Source organism: Sorex fumeus, unplaced genomic scaffold (genome assembly GCF_029834395.1).
Source record: "Sorex fumeus unplaced genomic scaffold, SorFum_2.1 ptg000048l, whole genome shotgun sequence".
In the NCBI taxonomy this organism is placed as follows: domain Eukaryota; kingdom Metazoa; phylum Chordata; class Mammalia; order Eulipotyphla; family Soricidae; genus Sorex; species Sorex fumeus.
This window is the reverse complement of record NW_026606105.1, coordinates 9,977,122-9,990,953: the sequence shown is the minus strand read 5'-3', so window position 1 is coordinate 9,990,953 and position 13,832 is coordinate 9,977,122. Positions and strand designations below refer to the sequence as shown.

Genomic DNA, 13,832 nt, shown 5'->3' with positions numbered 1-13,832 from the left:
CTTCAAACATAACTACATTTAAGATTATGAAATATCTTTTAATACCTCCCCATTTCTTGTGCCTGTACCAGCCTCATCTAAAAATGGAAACCCAGAGCAGATAATACCACTACACAAAGATCTTCTGAGTTAAACACAGAGGAATGTCAGCTAGGCGAGTCACTTTTCACTGTCTTCCTGCCTCTGTGGGCTTAGTAGAAAATGACATTTCTATGGCTATATAGTTTAATGTCTTTTAAATTAAAGTTATGTGAGTTTCTGGAGCAGAGCCAGACCATTTGCTCCAGTGCTTCCTGATGTCCCATTAAAGAAGATACTATATACCTAACTTGAGCTGCAAACTCCTGGAACATATGGCCTTAGCTTTTCCTAAAGCCCCGAATGTCACACGCAGTGCTTAATTTTAAAAATAAATATGCTCCAGGAGGTAGATTTAATGTTGAAGCTATTAAATATGTAACTGTTTGGCTCATATTTTGATATTCATTTGTTGGAAAGTCCAAGTCCTAGGGGTGTTTGCTTTTCCAAAGAGATATATGCCTCGTACTATATTGCTCCCCATCAATAATGCAAAAACTCTACTGCCTTCTTTTTCTTTTGAATGATTTCCAAATGTACCAGGACCCCTACAGTAGTTGGGACCTCATTTATTTTCATAGCAGGGATTTACTAGTGACTTCAATTGGAGCTATTTGAATTGGCCCACAGCCACCTGTACCCTAAATTTCCTTTGGGCTACTTTGAGGCATCGCAGAGAAATATGAGATGGGAGTTGGTGAAAAAAAGAGTCCTTCATCCCAGCCATGGCAGCAGAGGCAGGTTGCATGGCCAAATGTTTGGCTCAATCTAGGGAATGGAAGGAACCATTCAAAGCCAGAGTCAGTCTGTTTTAAGGATTATATTTCTGTCATCACAACATCTCCTTGACAGTCTCACCAACTGAAAAATTCCCAGTGATTCGATTCTCCTGGAACATATATTTTCCAGCTTCTGGAAACAATCTACCGTAGTCCCTCCTTTCCTCACTGTAAAACCCTAAAGATGGTTCCATGTCTAGGCATATGTATAAAAATACATCACTCACAACCCACCCATTTTTCCACATCTAGACATCACTTGATTCTGAAATAGACCAGGAAAGACTAAGTCCCCGTCACCTTCTGAGAAGTGCCTCCTGCTTCCTGCATAAAAACACATCCATCCTTTCAATGTGGTGCTATGTGGCCCAAGTGAGATTCAGATAAGTCACATGCCACCACAGGACCTTTACATTTAAAACAGAGCACCAATCACTCTAGTTTACCTGCAAACACACTAGGGACGCACTCTCATTGTGTCTAATAGCAAAGCGAAAGGTGCCGGCTTAAGTCTCAAGTGAACACCTGCAGGAAACACTTTCTTTCTGGATTTAAACCCAAATCAAGTTGCTATTTTCACTGCAAATGGAAATACTGGTTCCTCCAGATATTTTGGTGAACACAGATTCCCCTAACAGAAGAGCCAGAAAATATCAACAGGTCTAGGGGAGGACCTAGCAACCCTTTTGACAAGGCTTCCATCCATCTTACTTTGCACAAAGAACTTTCTGAAAGGGGAAAATAGAGAAAAGGATGGATTAGGCTACCCCAGATGTGAAAAGTGGGGCTCCAGTGCTATCAGGCATGACCATGGGACCGGCCATGTAGTGGTGAGACATCCATGAAAAAGATCCAAGCATCCTGGAGACTGGCAGTGAAACTCAGAACAGAAGGCTGCACCCTAAGGACAAGGCTGATTTGGGGAATGAAAATCAGAAACTTAAAAAAGGAAAACCTAATATGGGCCCGCCCACCCCTCACCACTGTACTCTGGAGTCTATACTTATCAGTCTCTGTGCAATATTCCCTTGACTGTTTTCTTGCCCAAGTGCATTATTTTGACATAGGTTGCTACTTTTGCTTTTGCTGTTTTCCTTCAAGTCACTAAGCCTGCCTTCTAGTCTCACGAAGGAAAGTTGAGAAGTGAATGCTGTCAGAGCGCTCCATTTCCTGCCACCACAGTTCCCACACATGGTTTTCTGCTCTGCAATTTCGACAGCACTTAAAGTCGAGTGGTTCCTGCAAACCAGCTCTGGGCCTGTGTTTAAAACCACTGTCGTCTCGATTGCAGCAAAAGGCAAAGATGGCTACAGAGAGGCAGTACGGAGCTGTGCAGACAGCCCAAGCAGACCAGTCCTTCATGGGCTCAGGGCCATATCCTCGGCAGACCCCTGGGTAACCTCGCTGAGGGACAACTCTCCGCAGAGACAACTCCCAAGCCACTTCACTGCACCTCAGAGACAGAGCTCACAAACTGGCAGGATTCCTGTGGCACTTCCCAGCTCCTACAGAATGAAGAGGGACTGGGGTGGAGAGGGGACATGCAAAGAGTCACTAAGTCCTCTTGGGATATTTAGTCTCAGGAATGGAAGCGGTTTGACAGTTCTATTTCTGCAGAACATTCGGAGGGTTTGCAAAGACCTTCAGACAGTCTTGAGGTCTTCAAAGACTGGATGTAAAGTGATCATACCATCTTTTTTTTCTTTTTTTTTTAATCGATGGGTAGTTACAGTAGAATTGTGCGGTACAGGGAGAGGGTGAATGCATAGAGGGCGGAGGGGGCAGTGCCTTTTATACGAATGTCCTTTGAATCTTTAAAATAAATTATACAGGTGAACACAGAAGTTCATGCTACTTGCTGTAAGCAATGAGGATCGAATTTTGTGGAACTTACACTCCACAAATCTCCAGGTACCCTGCCTCATCCTCAGTGGGCTATCAGGTTCCATGGGACATCTTGGTAGCCCTTAAAGACTGGTGGTATGGCCTCAGAGAGATCCTTGCAGGAGAGAGACAGATATATGGATTCCATCAGCTTCTTCCAGGGAGGTGGCCCAGTCGCCGGGAGGGCACGGGTGATATGCTCATTCAGGTTCTCCTGACCCTTCGAGCAGGGTCAAACAGCAGTTTCCAGGTCCTCATGGCCAATGATCTTATAGTTTAGGCGACTTTCTAGGTAAGCAGCTAAATCCGGGTCCCCAGCCTGCTGTGCTCTGTCTTGAGGTGTCTTACCCTACAGGCAAAACAGTAGGAAGGGGAGACACAAACATTTGGGGTGAGAGAAAATAAAATCACAGAAACAAAGATCCTTAAGGATCACACAATAAGGATCTTCCTACATGTATTTAGTGGTCACCAGACACTCTGACACCTATGATCTGAAACAGACGTTGCATTAAACAAGTGAGAGAGAAGAATACCACTTTGGACAGATAGATAGGTTTTACATTTAGGGCTCCCCAAGTTTGAGCCCCCAGCAGGAAAACTGTGGCATGGTCATTTTTGTGAAGACTGACCCATTTTGGAAGAAGCGAGAAAGACGTTATTGAGTAGGTGAATAGAAAACCAGACATGCAAATACCTAGGATTCTTCCTCTTATAACAATCTCCTCAAAGAATAAAGCAGAAACTCAGAGGAAAGATGGTCATAAACTATCTAAAAGGGTTTCAAAGTCTTTAGTTAAGCTACTTCCCTTGCTCCATCTGATTTAGAAATTTTTTTTCTCCAAAAAATGAGTCAACTTCGAACTATAAAAGTGATGGATGCTGATTAAAGAAAACTTGGGAAAGTAGAAAAGCATAAAGAGGAACATAAAATCACCAATAATTCCTTTAAACTAAGAAAACTGCCGTTAACCTTCCATAGAGTAATTATTTTGTCTTTTTATAGCTTGATGCATTACTTTTATAAAAAAAAACCTAAGCCATATTTATGTGCTACTGTGTTTTGTTTCACTTAGTAATATATCAAACTTTCTATGTCTTAAACGCTTTCCTACATGGCTATTTTTAATGATCCTATAATCTCTTGCAACTTATTATGATGCTTTATGCATGCCTACACACACGTACAATAAATGAGAGCAATGATGGAATTCAGGATTCTCTAGGATGCTTATCAATACTATTTTTTGTGGGGATTACTCCCAGTGGTGCTCAGAAGTTACTCTTGGCTCTACACACACGAATTACTCCTGCCAATGCTCAAAGGATCATATGGGGTGCTGGGAATTAAATGTGGATTGACCCCGTGCAAGCCAAACATCCTATGTGTTGTACTATTGCTCAAGCCCCTTCATATTAACAATTAATTAACACTCTTTGAATCTTCTAATTTTGGTTCAATGATAAAGTTATGGGCTGGAGCAATAGCACAGTGGGTAGGGCGTCTGCCTTGCGTGTAGCTGGTTCGGCCGAGTTGGGTTTGATCCTCCGCCCCTCTTGGAGATCTGGGCAAGTGGCAAGAGTATCTCGCCCACATGGCAAAGCCTGGCAAGCTACCCGTGACTTATTCAATATGCACTGTTCAATATTCAAACACTGTAACAACAAGTCTCACGATGGAGACGTTACTGGGCCCGTTTGAGCAAATTGATGAACAATGGGAGGACAGTGACAGTGACAGTGATGAATTTATAGAGAGATATTAAAATCTATGGGACAGGTAAAGAGACATGATCATTGTTTCAAAGAAACAGTTTCATAAATTTAACAAAAATTATTCAAACCTTCTGAGCAATCACAGTGGATAGTGGTGACCTAAATTAAGTTTGTTGTTAGTAGGATACTAGGTTATGTGGAATGGGACTAAAGGGAAGTGGCAATGGTTTTGAACTCTTACAATTTTACTTACTTGGTTGGAATTTAACATTTAGACGCTAGCTTAAAGTTCTTCTAATAAGTTTCCTCAGCATTATCAATCAAATTTGACTCTTTTGTCTTTGATTCATTATTAATGAGGTTAAAACTCAACCTAAATGGTCAGAGAGGTGGTCATTTATTAGAGTTGGTTTTTAAGAAGATTTTTTTTAAAAATCAAGATATATTCTCAAGGTATTTCAGCTTAAAAAAAATCCAGGAGAGAGTTCAGTCATAATGATCACATTCAGCTTTCTTCTGGCATCAAATGATAAAAGAAAAAAAATGAAAGATCTCTAAAATTGAGAAAGCATAGATACATTCCTTTATATGGCATGCAATCAGAAGCTAACAGCAAGTTGAAAACTTAATCTATCCTATAGTACATATAATATGACTTTATGCTTTAAAAGAATGAGACCCCAAATCAGACATTCCTACCTACCTGTGAAGAGAAATCATTAAAATTTTAACAACATTTAGAGACTTGATTGTGAAATTTGTAGCAATTTCTTTTGTATTTTCTCTGCATTGCTGGAATTTTCCAGGTGATAATGCACTATATTTATAAATAAAATGATTATATAGAAAGTCATACATACTTATATATTATGCAGTTTTATATATTAAATATTATAAACAGATCCATTTGCATTTCAACGAAAAGCCTATGCACAGATAATACAAAAATAGGAAGAAATTTTAAAGCACATTAAGTTCACTAATTCTATTTAAAAAAATAGATACATAAAATATCTTGCTCAGCGACCAGGTCTCCTGTCCAGTGTTTTGTTAGTTCTTCTAGCTCTTGGGGCTCTCCCTTCCTTTTTATGACCTGAGTTGACCTGAGTATATGACCAGTCTTTTGTGTGATAAACAGGCAACCTCCCTGCAGCTAACCCAGCAAGACCAACTCTACCACAAATCCTGGTCTCCACTGATGATGCCTGTAAGCTTTGTGTTTCTCGGTCAAGTTCCATAACAAAGAACCTGATGGCAAACATCACCTGGAGAGAAGATCTTACTGAACAATGGGCTCCTTTTCAATGAGTTTTCCTAATAGTCTAGCCAAAGAGGAAGTACACAGGCTAGAAAACAGGACATGGCCCCATGTCTTTATAGATAATGAGAAACTGGGTCTCCAAGGATGTTGTAAGAGAGCAAGGGTGCAGGTGGGCTACAGAGGTAACAGTCACGGTCACGATCCTCCCGTTATTCATCGATTTGCTCAGTAACATCTCCATCGTGAAACTTGTTACTGTGTTTGGCATATTGAATACGTCACGGGGAGCTTGCCAGGCTTTGCCGTGTGGGCGAGATACTCTTGGTAGCTTGCCGGGCTCTCTGAGAGCGGTGGAGGATCGAACTCGGGTCGACCATATTGGGCCGCTTGCAAGGCAAACGCCTTACCTGCTGTGCTATCGCTCCAGCCAATGCAGCAACTCTTTCCGTCAGAGAGGAAAGAGTGTAATTCGCCATGGGCAACATAAGGGGAACATAAAGTGAATGTCACAAAAGACTAAATACCACTAGGAGACTAAAGGAGCTAATTATTATTTATATGTATGTCATTTATTTGAGCTTCTTGGATCTTTGACCCAAAACACAGGTTACCCAGTATTTGAATAATGGAGTTCCCATCTATATATTAAACATCTCTGCAACCCTTTATAGTTGAGTAGGTTGTCCTTCCTTAGAGTCTACCAGAGTACTTAAAAACTGAGATAATCTGAATATCCTATGCAAATGATCTCTCTCATTCTCTCTTTGTTTTCCTTCCTCTTTTCTCTCCCATCTCCTCCTCTCCCTAGGTCAACTCTCTAAACTACAAATCCTCCTTTACTCCATTTTCCAAGTCTTTTTCTGGGGGCTACCTATATGCAGAAATATCTGATAGTGCATCCTGAGCTGAATTCTCCTCAATAATTTCTACTTAATTCAACTTACTGACATTTTCTAATCAAAGTCTTCATACACGTCATAGCAGTACCATCTTATTATATTATTAAGATATTAACAAAGTTTTTTGAGGGTGGGGGGAACTGATGGTGCTCATGGGCTGCTGCAAACTATTCTTTGGGGTCACTTCATCACCACCATCAGAGTCTGATGTATGCAAAGCAAGTGACTGTATTCTCTCTGTCTCTGTCTCTGTCTCTGTCTCTGTCTCTGTCTCTCTGTCTCTCTCTCTCTCTCTCTCTCTCTCTCTCTCTCTCTCTCCCACCCCCGCACCTTCATTTCAAACCCTGATGCCATGGGTATTGCTGGGAGGCAGTAAAACATATTATAGAGTCTACATAAAAATCAGCTCTGCCACTTTGTTCTGACCCTTCATGCTGCGGTTGGGAGTCTTTTGTCCACAAAGAAGAACTGATCTGCTGAAACAGCACTGGGATGGGTATCAAAAATGCTGAATTAATATTTGGGCTGATTACCCCCACACTCCCAGATTTCTGGAAGCCCTGGCAGGCACACCCATATTCCCACAGCCACCACTGTGTAAATTCATCCATCAGCCAATCTTTGCAAATTCATGACTAAATCTCAAAGATATGCAAGCCTAGCCACTAAAATTCATGGGTATGCCAGTCTCTTGGGGCATAAAACCTGGGCCACCCTTGAGAAGGGGGGTGCCCCAGGTCTCTACCCTGCTGAAGCCCTGGCAGCCACAGCCACACCCCACAGTTGCTGCCATGCCAATGGCTCACCTCTACTGCTTCAGGACCAATCTCTGCAGAGACACCAAACCCATGAAAATTTCAGGTACACCAATTTTCAGGCTGAGAACTCTGGGGTCTCTCGAGGGTGGGGGGTGGGCAGCCTCCCCCTCTGTACTTCTGGAAGCCTTGGCAGCCACATCCACATCCCATAGCTGCTATATAAACTCATCCACTGACCCAGGTTTACAGACATCTGGAGTTTACCTAGAGCATGTAGCCACATATGTGGCCAGGTGACACTTCCAAATTCCAAAATTCCAAATTCCAGCTGAAGCAGACCAAATTCGGTGTTAAAGTAACATAGAAACCAACTAAGCTCTTTATTGAAAACAATAAGACAAAGTTTTCACTAGCAACAAATAGCTCAGTAAACCCTCAGTCAAGGACTTAAAGTTCTCATGATGAGATAAAAACAATTTTTACAAATTTTCTTTTACTTAAGTTTTTTTTGATAATTCTATTATCAAAAAAAGTAAAGAATTCACATACATGCAACAGACTGAAGACTGTAATGTATTCATAGCTGGGGTCTGCTTTTGGCAACCTGTGCCTATGACTTTGGCACCCATATCTGAGGGTGACATGAAGCATCGGTTTTAAGCTCTACTGGACTAATTAGCTGGAGGAGAATTCCCAAAGGAGCTTCTCCCTCACCAGCTCCAAATCCTGGAGACAGTCTCTGTGCTGCTGGCATTTGGGGACCACCTCCACGTTCCCAGTGCGCTCAGAACGCTCTATAGCCTTAGAGGCGAGCACGCCTCCTCCCTTTGTGTGTTTAAGTTCAAACTGCAGTTTCTCTAAATTAAGCACTTTATTTTTTCCTCCTTTTTCCATAGCTCTGGGCACTTCCATAAGCACAGAAAGGACGCCTTTGCTCTGGGCCCCAAGGGAAGACAATGGTGCCCGCATCCTCCCTCAGTGGCAGGATGTTTGCACTCACTCATGGAGTTACCTTGGAGTCGGTCTTTCTCAGAGATGCTCCTGCGTCCACCAGAAGCTGGCACACGGCCCGGTTCCGCTGGCAGGCAGCCTTGTGCAGTGCAGTCTCACCCCTAAATCAAAGATGAACCGGGAAACCACCCATCAAGGGACTGGAGGCAGGGGTAGGGGTGGGGGTGGGACTGGAGGCAAAGGGGAGGGAGTAGAGCAGCCTTATACCCCTGCTCCTGACATTTCTGGGCAGCTCTAAAGGTGGCTGAGATCGGGAGTTGGCAGGGGAGGCACCTACCGACCCTAAAATAGTTTTGAGTGGGCCCAAGCAATAGTACAGTGAGTAAGGTGCTTGCTTTGCATGTGGCCTACGCAGGTTCAATCCCCAGCATCCCAAATGGTTACTGGAGCCCCACCAAGAGTGATCCCTAAGTGCAGAGCCAGGAGTAAACCCTGAGCATCAAACCTGCCAAGCATGGCCCAAATTAAGAGAAAGAAAGAAAAGAGCTGTGAGTTAGTCTCCCACAAGTCCTTCTATCTGACTCCAGCCACTTTTCTAAAGGCCTACTTCCCAGGGCCGTGCAATCTTATTTGAAACTGCTGGTGTTTGGTGTCCTGATACTCTGGCACCCGTCGGTAGACTGATGGCTGTAGCTGGGTCTGGGCCCTGGGAAGCAAATCTGCATGGGTATCTGGGCAGAGTCGGAGCATCCAAGATAAATCATTGAGGAGCAGTACAGGAGACCCACTGGCACTTGCTGCTGCTGCTTCCCACAGTGCTCAGTAGAGCACTGGATTCAGAGCACTCTTTCCTGGGCACTCCATTCCACAGAACCAGGCCAACAATCCCAGTGCCTCTGATTCTGGTGAGGATTGGTGGGAGAGGAGGGCAGGCACCAGGGAGGGCAGCTGACCTGAGAACAGTCACTGGGTGTGGAAGGCAGGTCATGGAAGTACCTCCATCACCGTTTATAGCAGGAACTTGAGGGAGGAAGGCGTTCCCAGTGAGTTTAGGATGGAAAGGATGCTAATGCCAGAGTGCTGGAGCAAGTCAAATGCTCCAAATGCACTTAGAAAAAGCATGTGGGTGGGGATGAAGCAATAGTACAGCAGGTAGTGCATTTCCCTTGCACACGGCTGACCCAGGTTCGAATCCCAGCATCCCATATGGTCCCCTGAGCATTGCCAGAGTAATTCCTGAATGCAAAGCCAGGAGTAAACCCTGTGCAGCGCTAAGTGTGACCCAAAAAGAAAAAAAAAAAAAGCACGTGTACTGATATGTCAACCTTAGTAGAGAAAATGTGCCATCTACGAATGAACTCCACCCAACTGTGGACATTTCTTCCACGTCTAGTAACTTGGACCCCTTTCTTCCATTCTTTTCTAGTTTCTACTGTCTATCCTCTATTCTCACTTAGTCAATTCCCACTGGCTCCCCTCCACCAATCTTTAACTCTTTCTGAATTTCTTTAAACTTCTTGAGTTCTTCCATAAGGCTAGAGGATTAGATGCTATGCTAGTTGCTAGTTGAACTTGTAGCTAAAAGGTGAGGACAAGCATCATCCATCTGGAGGTCACTCCAGAGTAGAAGATTTTTCAACCTGTGTTTTTCTTCTATCCAACACAGAAACACACATGGTTGATACAACCAATGACTGTACAACACAAGTGTACAGGCCCTGTTTTTCAATGGTTATACACAACTTGTTCATTCAAGACAAAGCACAAATTTGCTTCTTTACAAGCTGGATGGGGGTGTCTGGGGAGAACTGTTGAAAAAGTATTGAGAAATAGTTGATGTGATGGGTGAATAAGAAGGCAAATGAATTTATGCACACTTGCCAAACGTCAAAAGGCACCACGCAAAAATACTTCACCTGAAGAAGGTTTGGGTGATAAGTTAGAAGTTTGTGTTGATTTCTATTACATAAAACTCTTTTTAAGAAACTTAGCCTCACATAATTATAAACATAATTAGAAGTGGACTTTGTGGGGTTGGAGCTATAGTACAGTGAGTAGGATGTTTGCCTCACATGCAGTTGACCCCAGTTCAATCCCTGGGGTCCAGTGGTCCTCTGAGTCTACCAGGAGTGACCTCGGAGTGCAGAACTAGGAGTAAGCCCTGAGTGCCACTAGGTGTAACCCCAAAACAAACAGACAAAAAAGGGGACTTTGTGTGTTTGTTTTGAGGCTTCACCTATTGGTGCTCAGGGTTTACTCGAATTTCAGTGCTTGGGAAGCTACTAAAAGGACCATGCAGTGCCAGGGTTCAAACTTTGGCCACCCTCAGGCAAAGTAGGTGCTCACTGCACTGTGAATGGGTTTTCTAATAACTGATACTTATGTCGCCCATGCAGACTCTGGGGACTACATTCTTCTAGATTTAGTCTGAAGAAATAAAATCTAGCCCAGGTAAGGAAAGACAATACTCACGTTTCACTGTCTGCCATATCCAATAACTCAGAGGGTCCTAAATGACAGAAAATGCCAATTAAAATTCAGTTTAAGAAATAACCATTAACAAAAATGGACAAGATTTACAATGCCTTGGAAAACTGAAAAAGAGTACCCCAGGGTAACTCCTGTCAGTGTTCATTGCTGGGGGAGGGGGTATGCGGTGCTAAAGACAGAACCCGGGTCTTCTACATTCATTGCTTGAACTCCAGTTATCATCCCAACTCCCTGGAGTATTAAGAAAATTTTTGTTGATTACTCTATCGACCTAAGCAGCCAATAATATGGATTCTACAAACATGGAATTCACTCAGCTTTGCTCTTCAGCCTGTAGTCCTGGGAAAGTAGGAGTCGTAACAACCTTAGTATGAGTACCACGCCCCCTCCCCCCCCCACACACACACACACAAAGTGCAAATCAGCATTCTGTAGTGATTAGAAGTGAGTCTCTGGAGTAGAGTCTCTTTGCTTCTGATTTCCAGCTTTCCCTGCCAATCACACCAGATCTTAGGAGAAATTCATCAAATTCATCAAGTCTCTCATCTCTCTCCTATAATTGTCTTTAATGTAAAGTAGAGTGAATAATACTTATCACTTAGGATGGCTGTGAGGTTGCCTAAGTTAACGCAAGTCATGTGGTTAAAGCAGTGGCTGGCAAGTGCAGGGAGGAATAAGTGTCCTGTTCTCTGACATGACGTGGCCATTCCACCAAGGTCAAGATGCTATGCTGGCGTTCTAGTCAGGAAGGAGATGCACCAGCATTGCTTTGTTGCCGCTTAGATTTGAATCATGTATCTCTAAGGATCCAGTTTTGTTCCTATCATCACTGCTCATGGCAGGAGCATTTAGGAGGAAGTCTTATTTCAGGTTCTCTGTTCAGCACTGTCCTTTAATAGGACAGATCAGAGCTGCCACTGCGGTAGGTCCACAAGCTTTGGCGTCCCAGGCTCCATGTAAGCAAGAGGATGGTGAAGCAGTTGAATCTTTGAGGAAAGGTTCAGCCTCTGAAAGTGGGCACCAGGAAGAGGAAGAACCTTGCTTCTCAGAATCTCTGCGCAATAAATGCAGCCCAGGATGTGCCCAGAGCAGCGGATCTCTTTTGGAAGTGGAACATGGCTCAGACAGCTCACCATCCCGCCTCTGGGAGAGTCCTCCACACTGGGCAGAGGTGGAGCAGGGCTGTCACTAACATGAGCTGCTCTGGTTCATGATATCTATCTAAAGAAATTCTAGTTATAGCCTTCAGGAACTGATTTGCTCTGATGAGTCTAGTTAATTCGAATTTTCTTCATCCTCTCATCAATACACATCATCATAAGAGAGCATAATATTTTGAATTCTGGGGGGCAAAAAGGTAATGAAGAGGGAAGAGAGGCCACTAGCTGATACGTAGGAGTGGGTTGCTATTACTAATAGTACAGGTGCCATTTTTGTTTTTTGCTTTTTGGGTCATACCCGGCGATGCACAGGGGTTACTCCTGGCTCTGCACTCAGGAATCACTCCTGGCAGTGTTCAGGGGACCATATGGGATGCTGGGAATCGAACCTGGGTCGGCTGCGTGCAAGGCAGACACCCTACCCGCTGTGCTATTGCTCCAGCCCCCACAGGTGCCATTTTTAATCATTTCAAAAGAAATGGCTTTAAAATACCTGGGGAAGAGATAGTACAGGGGTTAGGCACTTGCTCTGCAAAAGTGGCGGACATGTGTACACCCCCCACCCCCACTCCATCCACCCAAAGACCAGGGGTGATTCCTGAGGCACAGAGCCAGAATCAAGACCTTAGCACAGCCAGGTGTGGCCAGCCCTCACTCCCAAATAATAAACTAAACTACCTGCATGCGCATAGTGCTAGCAAGTGAGGGGTGCAGGGGGAGGTTGGGGGCTGTAGGGGAGGAAGCAAGAAGCAAGAGGAGGGTCAGGTGCGGCCTAAGACAAGAATAGAGTTTTCTGTCCCCCTTTGGTGCCCTCAATGGACTCTTTTGTTTTTGTTTTGGGGCTACACCCAGCTTTGCTCAGGGATAACTCCTGGCTCTGCTGAGGGGACCACGGGGATTGAACCCAGGTTGGCCATGTGCAAGGCAAATGCCCTATCCAATGTACTATTGATCCAGTCCTTCAGAGCTATTTTTTAAATAGTTCTTTGTGTTGTGTAGTAGCACTGATAAAAGAGTTTGAGAGGGGATAGCAAGATAAATAAAAATAACAAAAACTGGGCTAGAGCGATAGTACAGTGGGTAGGGCATTTGCCTAGCATGCAGTCGACCTGGCTGACCCGGGTTCGATTCCTCTGCTCCTCTCAGAGAGCTTGACAAGCTACTGAGAGCATCTCGCCCACATGGCAAAGCCTGGCAAGCTACCCGTGGCATATTCGATATGCCAAACACAGTGACAAGTCTCACAATGTTACTGGGTCCGCTCGAGCAAATTGATGAACAACGGGAGGATAGTGACAGTGACAAGGAAAAACAAACCAACCCATATTCCTTATATTCCAATATATCAATGGGGATCACATGGGGTTGGAACCTACTTTGTCCCAACTTTGAACCTACATCTATTGTGGGTACCAAGTCTTTTCCCTAAGGAATCTGAAGGAATGTCATTAAGTTATCTGCAAGAAAACTCATGATGTTCCTGAATATAAAAAGAAGAGTTTGCTCTCTGCCTTTCCCAGGTTAATGTCAAGAGTCCAGTCTCTTCGTGCAGTTCAATTGTGTCAGCAAACAACGGCTGAATTGCTATGAAAGGAATATGGCTGTAGGTTTCTTCATGACATGTAGGGAGGAAGCAAAGCACTGCCCTGTGCCACTGCCCTCTGCCTGGGGAGCGTTCTCAACACCGGGCTCATGTCTTCATGCTCAGTTCCCTTGCGGGGTTTTAGAAATATGGATGGCAGAGACTGTATCTTATATTACGTATAAGTTTTGACAAGTAATCTAACAACTCTTTTTTTCTTTTTACCACTTGTCAAATAGAGATAACTTTACTGCTGTGGCTTCACTATAGGATT

The 13,832-nt window shown here is 43.8% G+C and overlaps 1 protein-coding gene across 9 annotated transcripts in view; it reads right to left on the bottom strand.

Annotated features, from left to right (window-relative positions):
- Positions 1–2,278: 2,278 nt before the first annotated feature.
- DGKI (diacylglycerol kinase iota) overlaps positions 2,279–13,832 on the bottom strand; it is a 512,024-nt gene continuing 500,470 nt past the window's right edge. For all 9 annotated transcript variants that reach the window (XM_056123879.1, XM_056123870.1, XM_056123875.1 and 6 more), the window contains 3 exons: positions 10,799–10,835; positions 8,388–8,487; positions 2,279–3,090 (listed from right to left, as the gene is read on the bottom strand). In XM_056123879.1, coding sequence (XP_055979854.1) covers positions 2,974–3,090; positions 8,388–8,487; positions 10,799–10,835 — 254 coding nt within the window. In that variant the 3' untranslated portion in view covers positions 2,279–2,973. The remainder of the gene's footprint in view (positions 3,091–8,387; positions 8,488–10,798; positions 10,836–13,832) is intronic.